Here is an 8,862-nt window from a genome sequence, read left to right on the forward strand (position 1 = left end):
TTTTATTATATAAATGTAATATATTTAAAATATTTAAAAAATATGATAAAGATTTTAAATAATATAAAATTTAATTTATAATGTTAAAAATTTAATCTCTAGTTATTTGTACTTTTCTAATTTATAATTTTAAAAAATATGATAAAGATGTATAACTTTTATTATACATTAATGCTAAAAGCTAATATGATTAATTATTCAATTTATAATGTTAAAAACTTGATACCTACTAATTATTATTATTATTATTATTATTATTATTATTGAAACGATAATTATATTTTTAATGAATTAATTATTTGTTAAGTAAAAGAATAAGAGATTATATTTGGGATAATATAATCAAATAATATCCTACTTTTAAAATTTACTTTTCAAAATTTTTAAATAGTTACGTTTTAAAAATTTAATTTCAGTAATGTGCTTTTGCTTTTTTATAAAATATTTTATCTAAATAATTTTTAATATCAAAATAAAATTTTATTTTGTGAATGTAAAATGTAAAAAAATCAAACGGGCCTGAGTGCTGAAAGATTTACATAAGCACATAACGATGCTCCAATTATATTATTAAAAAAAGTGAATTTCATGGATGATTAGCTTCATGTATCACTGTTTACATGTAAGTAGAAATGCAGAAATCTAACTTAAAAAAAAAAACGACTTTCAATAAAGTTGTCGTCATTTGAAGCGTTACCTAAAATTGGTTAAGTGCCTCTTGTACAATATATCACCATTCTAGCCGCCTTCATTATTGTGTTCATCAACCCCACTCTGTCACTCCCATCCAAAATTACTTTTATCGCCCTCTTGTTTATAGTTCTTCGCCTTGGAACTCCTCAATTATTGCCCCTAACTGTTTTTCTTCAGTTTCGACCTTGTTAATCATAATCACAACTCTAAACACACAAATTAATGACCCGAACAAAAACATTATATTCCTAAAATTTGATCATCATATTAATCAAATCATAATAAGCTACGTACAAGTTGAAGATCCGCATCGTTCTCCCTACGTTACCAGAGAAATTAAGAGAACAGAGAAAGGGGTACAAAAGGGAGGGACAACAACAATAGCTATAATGCGTAACTTCTTGTAGTGTGTTCTTTCCTTTGTGCCGAGAAAAGGGTAAATTGGGAACTTCAGGAATCCGCCATGGAAGCTCTTCGCGTCCTCCTTCTTCGCCCGCATTCCCTCGAAATTTCCAGATCTGCGATTCTGCGCAGTTATTCCAACTGTTTCTTTCTGTTTCTTCTCTTGCTTTCTACAAAAGCAAAAGAAACAAAGACGAAAACAGAGCGATTGCAGGAACCGATGAACCGATCGACGGCGATGGAGCCGCCGTCGACGGAGGAGGGGGGCTGTAGTAGTAGAAAGGGAAGTAAGGCACAATTGGGTTCGGAGGCGGCGGCGTCGGGTAGTTCTTGTTATACGGAGGAGGGTAATACGTTCCTCCGCCGCCGATCCCTCCTCCGCCACCATACGACGGCGGAGGCGGGGACGAGTAAGGGTACTGAGCAGGCGGGGGAGGAGAGTAATAGTACGATCCACCACCGCCGGAGCTGGGCGGAGAAGGAGGGGGAGGGCAATTGGCGGACGATGAAGCCGGAGGAGGAGGAGAGGGCGGCGGCGGAGAGGGAACCGGATTACAGGGGTTCTGACAAGACGAGCACATTGTGCACTGGATCTGCTCCTTGGAGACCGATTTGAGAGAATCCGCCATAGCCAGAGCAACAAACAGAGGCATGAAAGCGAACAAGATTCTGAGAAGAGGAGCCATTGGAGGCACGGAGGAATCAGAGGGAATGATCCAAGAAGTGATGTTGATCAGAACGATCAAGACGATGACGATGTGAGAGAGAGTGAGGAATGAGTCTTATCTTTGAAGGAAGGGAGACCCTGCACAACAACCTTTTATCGACGTGTCTTTAAATTTTTACTTAATTAATTTTTTTTTAGAAAAATCAGAGTGAGAAATCAGAGAAGAGGAGAAGAAGGATGAGAATTGAATTGTGAAGGTGGAAGCAAGAGAAGGTAGAAAAGAGAGACTGACACCGACACGTTTTACTTTGGGAGAAAGCAGTGAGGATTGAAGACATTTATATATGATATAGTATAGTTTCTGATGACATTGGGATGGACATTGGACGCAAAATTGTAATATGCCAATTTAATGTGAGTTTTACCATTTTCATCACTGTGTTTAACCACATTGTGTGTAATTTTGTTTGTATTCTTGTATTGGATCACACGTACACTAGACGCAAACTCCGCGTGGTCCTTTTGACATCACAAGAGCTTCGTGTTACGCTCGAATTCTTGTTTGCTTTGCTTGTCAGTTGCCCAAAACATATTTGGCCCTATTTCATTATAAGCCTGCATTTTATTTTTTGCCTTTTCTTTTTTACAATTTTCCAAATATATATATATATATATATAGAGAGAGAGAGAGAGAGGGAGAGAGCTATTTTTAAATTTACATTTTTGTTTAGTTTTTATGTATATATCGGATGGATCTAAATATGAAGACGGAAATATATTTTTATAAGTTTTACCTTTTACTTCTACCTATAATTAGCCGTATGAATCAATTTTATAAATTAATTATATCACATTCTATAATTAGTTATATTTAACATTAATCAGATTAATTATTAATCAATTTTTTATAATAATCAAACGCACTGAGTGGCATTTACAAATATCAGTGGACGTGTAGATGATTCGTTCAATGTTTTGCGTTGGGGCGATGAAATGCATTGCATGGATGGACAAATGGAAAGAAATACTCTCACCATCTTAAATTATAAGATAATTTTAAATAAATTTTATTATTTTAAAATTATATAAGACAAATTCAGAAAAAATAAAAATTTATTAGTAATTTATTTTTAATATTGTCCTTAAATTAGAGAGAGAATTAAAATAAAATTATAAAATAATAATTAAATATATAAAAGTGTTTTAAAAATTTATAATTTTATTTTGAAATTGTAAATTTGTAAAGTGACAATAGTCATTAATATTTTATTAATATATATTATTTTATTTTATATTATTTTATAATTTGAGATGAAAGTAATGTATTTGCCTCCTCTTGGTAACATTATTCCTTTTCTCTTCAATATCTATCCATGTGTCATTTCATCCTTATTTACTTAAATAGGCTTGTCATTTTATCATATATATTTCGATTAATATGTTATAATGATTACTTTTTCCCCGAAAAAAGTCGTTAGGCCTAATGTAACTTGTACACAATTAGTTATTTCTCTCATTCAATATAATTACTTATGTCGGTATCTTTTCTTGTACATTATGTTATCTTCTGATCATGACAAATTAACACTTGTTTTGAAGAGTTTCAATTTGACATTTATCTTTTTATTTCATATTCGATTTTTTTTTTCTAAACTACCATCGTAATATTAATATCTACAACTAAATCTCACAATATTAATATGTGATGAATGATCCAGCTATATCTAATTGCATTAATTTCAAACCAAAAATAATTATCTAATTAAAAATTATTTTCATTTACAAAAAAATGAATTTCATATACACATAGAAATTTTGTGATTTTTTTATGCCTTTGTTGACGGGCCACACTAATTTGCCAGAGTTGTCAATAAGAAATGACTCAATCCTTATAAGCTCATTCTTTAAAGACTCAAGTCCATAATTAAGCTCTCTTATATTAAAATCAATATTTTTTTCAAACCCAATTTTTATTAATAAGGCTTAAGGTTGAACCCGAAAGCCCTTTTTTTTATTTTTAAAAGATTAAAATTACTATTTATAATAATACATATATAAATTTTAAAGTACCTTAATTAAGTATCTAAAAGATAGTAATAACTTCCAAAGTATAATTAAAATAATATATATATATATATATATAGACCCCAAAACATAATATAGACCACACTGAATTGTCTATATTTCAAAATGTAAATATCCTTTTATCCTTATTATCATCAATATTAATTCAAAAATAGAATAGTATACCCTTTAGACAGAGATCTACTTGGAAGTAGTGGTACTATTAATCCCCCCAACTTCATCTTTATCACCAAGAGTAAATGTTTAATAAATTACTCCTTCCGTTTAAAAGTATAATGTATTTTTTAAGGAGTTAAATGTTTAAAAATGTAATATATTTTTAATCTTTCGAGATATAAGCATTATCTTTATTTCAAAAGTGTCCCTATTAATAATAATTTGTATTTATTGTAGGGTATTTAATAGGAATAAATACAGAAAAATAAAGTTAGTTGAAAAGTAAGTAATTACTTTATTGAGGGTGAGATTCGGTTAAAAGTGCCTTACATTTTTGAACGAAGAGAGTATATTATTTTAATATATTAATTCAAAACTTTAAATAGATTATATACATAGTAAAGTTACAAAAAATTATACAGGCTTAATTAAAGGCTACAGCCTGAGCAAAATTCATTTTTACAATACCCATAAGAGCAGCGTCTAAAAGTCTTTTTATACCATTTTTTTTTGTTCAAGCTCAGCACTCAAGAAATTAGGGCTGCACAAAAGACTGGACGGCACTGGACTTCACCCTAACCCGAAGTCCGGTCTCTTTCATGAAAAAGACTGGGTTAGGCAACCCGTAGTCCAGTCTTGTCCAGTGATAACCCGAAGATTAACAGGACCGGACTTGGTCCATAGGACTGGGAGACTGGTCCTGTCAGTCCAGTACTCACTTAGCTTTTTTCCCTCTTTTTATTCTATGAGAGGCAATAATCCATTCCAATATAATAAACTCAATTAAGATAGTAAAAATACTTATAATAATAATAAATCCATAATAATTTCTAACAATAAGAAAAAAAATATTTTTGTTATAGTCTAAATTATTTAAATTTATAAACTTTAATAAAAACAGTACTCAAAAAATTCAACAACACTATATTACAATAACAATTTAGAAACAAACTTAATAAATCTTTATGCAATCATCTCCTTAGCATCAATTACACTTTAAACATTTGTCAAAATAAATTAATTATAATTATAATAAAAAAAAATTAATAGGACTGGACTGGACCAAGTGGTCCGGATGCCTGGTCTCTTGTCCAGTCCAACCCGAAAAAATAGTCTGATCTTTTTAGTCCTTTTGGTCCTGAAGGACCAGTGACTATACAGACCGAACAAGACTGAGACCATCTCGAGTTGGACTGGACCAGACAGGACTGAGAGACTTTTGCACAGCCCTACAAGAAATATATACAGGAGCTAAAAGGGTGGCCTTTCATGATTTGCTCTTATTGAGGACTCTATAATTTGCTAGTAGCAATGACTAGATTGGTGACTAAACCTTCCAATTAGATTGTCACATGGATAAGAGCTATATCATTCACATTATTCTTATGACATAGTTGTATGAATAGTTGTTTACTTCTTTTCATTCAAAAATCAAAGAACATGTGTGCTCATTTATTATATTTGATTTTGAGAAGAATGCTAATCAAAATTTTAACCTTACTAGGTATATTTTAAATAGCGAAGGTTAACCAAGAAAAATAAATGTTAAGTAATGAAAATGAAAAGAATGAAGTGTGTGGGAGAAAAAATCCATTGAGAGAATTACTCCCAATTAATTACATACTCATGTAGCTAATTAAGCTTGACTTAGTAATTATTTATTTGAATAACCTTTAAAAATGCTTTCAAATCATATTTAGAATGTGTTTTAACTAAATCTAACAAATAGTTTTCCAAATATATTTTTGTCAAATATAAACTGAAAATCAACCACACGTTAAGATAATCGTATAAAAAATTGCTTATGAATGTTGAAGATCACCTATACATGTAGCCAAGAATTTAAATGACACCGGTAAAAGATGAGTTAGTTGAGTGAAATTATAAGAAGAAATGAGTATTTAGCTAAAATAATAATTATTGTGGTTTAAACTAAAAGGACAAGAGCAACTGCAATTTAGCTAAATTCCTAACTGAAAGGCCACTGAATCATCTCTCCATCATTGCAAGACACCAAATTCAAATCCCTTTCATTATTTTCTACAGAAAGACTTAATGCTTTGTATTAAATAATTAACAAGTATATATGTGTAGTGTGTGGTTTTTGTCAAAAGGATTTTCTGGAATCCATATAAGAAAGAGAAAGAAAGAGGGCAAAGTCATGCATGCCCAAAAAGAAGTCTTGTGATGTTTTCATGAATCCCAAGGCTTAATAGTGGTAAGAAAGTATGGTGGTGATAGCATCTCGTGAAGGGCAAAGAGGAGAGAGAGGGAGGGATAATGGCCGTCCACTGAGACTTTCCAGGCTGTATTAGGGTTTTATTAAAGTCCATTGTCCCTCCATTAGGTCTCCGCCGCAGGCTCCACCGCCCAACTCTTCTCTTCCTTCAAGCATCCTTCCAATCATGTTTCTCCCTTTGGCCTTTTCCCCTCCATAAACCCCCCGTGTTTTTCTCTCTTTTTTGTTTAAAAGACATTTAGTTTTCTTGTTTAATTATAATTGCTTAGTTACATTCTTTATCATCTTCTCCACCAACCATTGCTGTTCTAAGGAGTCAAGAAACTCAATAATCCATTCAATATTATAATTTATAGAACACTATTAATTAATTTATACTTCTAATAAATTATCTAATTATTGAATTTAAAATTATACATTTTTTCGATGTCTACTTTTATTTAGTAAGTTGCATCAATTATAAAACTTTATTAATTACATCAAAAAATATATATTAATTACACCATGAAAAACTCTCAAATGCCTTGTATTTTTTAATATTAGGTTTTAGAAAAAGTGCCTCATAATATTCAACAGGGAAAATATTTTTTAAGTAAAGCATCAAATGTAGATTTTGAAAGAAAATGCACCATTTTGATGAGATAAAAGGGGTATCCCTCCGTTTACCACGTAGTGATTTAAACCCAAATTAATTAATACTGTAGTAGTGAATATCACATGTACAATTCATTTATCAATATATGTTCATCGCATGCACGTTATCTGTCTTTATTGCTTTTAATTAGTTAAATCGTTGCATTATCTAAAAAAATACAATTAAATAAGAGTTAATAGTAATTGGATTTTGATATAGAACTCTCCACCTCCTGAATGTTGAACTCTTTCACTGTTAAATTACCTCAAATTTTGTCTATTGTAGTAAAAAAAAATCACTTTAAATATATATGCCCTGGAAAGATTAAGGACAAAAAAATACTAGTATTTCAAAAGCTGATCTCTTTATAAAATGCATAATAATTAATAATTCACCAAAGCAAACGTGTCAATAAATTCTGAGTGATTCCTCTTATAGGTAGCAGCTAACTGACCACAAGCTGCATGTTTCCTGAATAATTATTTAACAGGTTGGTTCGATCAAAATTATACATATAGATTTGGAAAGACAAATAATGTTGTTTAGTTTGCTTAAAAAAATGGGAAGTTATAAAATAATAAGCTAATTATTATAAAACTGTATACATTTATAAATTTAGGTTGACTGTACGAATATCTAAAATCTAAAAATCTATTGATAACACAAGTGATGATTAATATTTAAACATTATCTTATTAATTAATTTATAAATAAATGAAAAAAATTATCAAAAACATTTAGTATATCAGTGCTCGACGAGACATTTTACTTTTCTCTCGTTCCAAAATCTTTCTACATTGTCTGTCAAATACTCAAACTTACTGATCAATTCGTAGGATTAATTGTATAAAGTATAGAATTAAGTAACTCATTAAAAAAATGCATTCAGTTTCGGATCTTTATATGAAAAGATATTTCCGTTTTCCTTTCCACAAAGCAATATACACATTATTTCATGGAAAAGACGCAAACGTAGTATTGAAAGGTTATATATACGGTCTTCGTAGAGGTTTATTTACGTTTCTATATATGTATTTATTTAATTATACTGAAGTGAATGTCAAGAAAAGGCACCTTTCTGACAAAATGAAAAAACGAGTGAGAAAAAGAGAGCGCGATTGTGGGATCTTGCTTTGCACTTTAATTCTTCACTCGTTTGCTTTGCACTTTGTGCGTTGCTTTTGAGTTTTTGTAAAGTTTTTGTTTTTCAATTTGAAAGCGTTCTCTTCTACTATGGTTACTTCCCAGGAAATCATATATCCTATATCCTTTCGCTGTCGAGAGCGTTAACAGAATTTGTACCCACTTTTCGTTAATCCTATGATCCTCATGTTCCGTTCAATATTCTCATTCCATTCCGTAATTTCTTTTCAGATAATATACATATATATGTATATAGCGTGTGGTTTTTTCTTTAGCAATTAAATATAGTATATGGACATGTTAGTGTTTGCACCCAAATTGTGAATTTGAAGGCTCAAACTTAACTTAATTTAATTGACTTTAAAATAATTAAAGAAAATATTTATAAAATTTTAGCCACTAAATTAAAACCATCCGCACTCCACCCATGATGAGTGGTCATGATAGAGGAAGTGCTTTCTAAATTCAAGGAAACTGACGATTATAAGGCTTGAATACCAAGCCAGGATCATCTATAAATAGAGTAATCCTTTCTCAATAATGATCATTAGTATCAACAAACTATCAATCCAAACCTCACGTCTATTACCTTATTTTACTTTTTCTTTTATCATATAGTTTTAGTCTTTATGTTTCTATTGTATGGTCGACATAGCCCACTACCTCTTTCTTAATTAATGTATTTCTGTTTTTCTACATTTACATTAATTTTCTTCACTTCTCATTCTCACATTCGGGTGAACTGTGGTTAGGGAACTCGGGTTCTCCACGTTTGAATAGAAGTCAGGTTCTTCCATCCTTTTGAGACCCTACGTCTTTGACACATCTCACAACACCACACTT

At 30.7% G+C, this 8,862-nt stretch overlaps 1 protein-coding gene across 1 annotated transcript; it reads right to left on the reverse strand.

Moving 5' to 3' along the window:
• Window positions 1-888: 888 nt before the first annotated feature.
• On the reverse strand, window positions 889-1,923 carry LOC129293467 (leucine-rich repeat extensin-like protein 3). Its single transcript, XM_054931458.1, has one exon. The coding sequence runs from the start codon at window positions 1,779-1,781 to the stop codon at window positions 1,266-1,268; it is 516 nt and encodes a 171-aa protein (XP_054787433.1). The 5' UTR covers window positions 1,782-1,923; the 3' UTR covers window positions 889-1,265.
• Between the last annotated feature and the right edge of the window lie 6,939 nt (window positions 1,924-8,862).

The sequence above is a fragment of the Prosopis cineraria genome, unplaced genomic scaffold (genome assembly GCF_029017545.1).
Source record: "Prosopis cineraria cultivar Desert tree isolate PC_DT_omini unplaced genomic scaffold, ASM2901754v1 PC14, whole genome shotgun sequence".
Taxonomy (NCBI): domain Eukaryota; kingdom Viridiplantae; phylum Streptophyta; class Magnoliopsida; order Fabales; family Fabaceae; genus Prosopis; species Prosopis cineraria.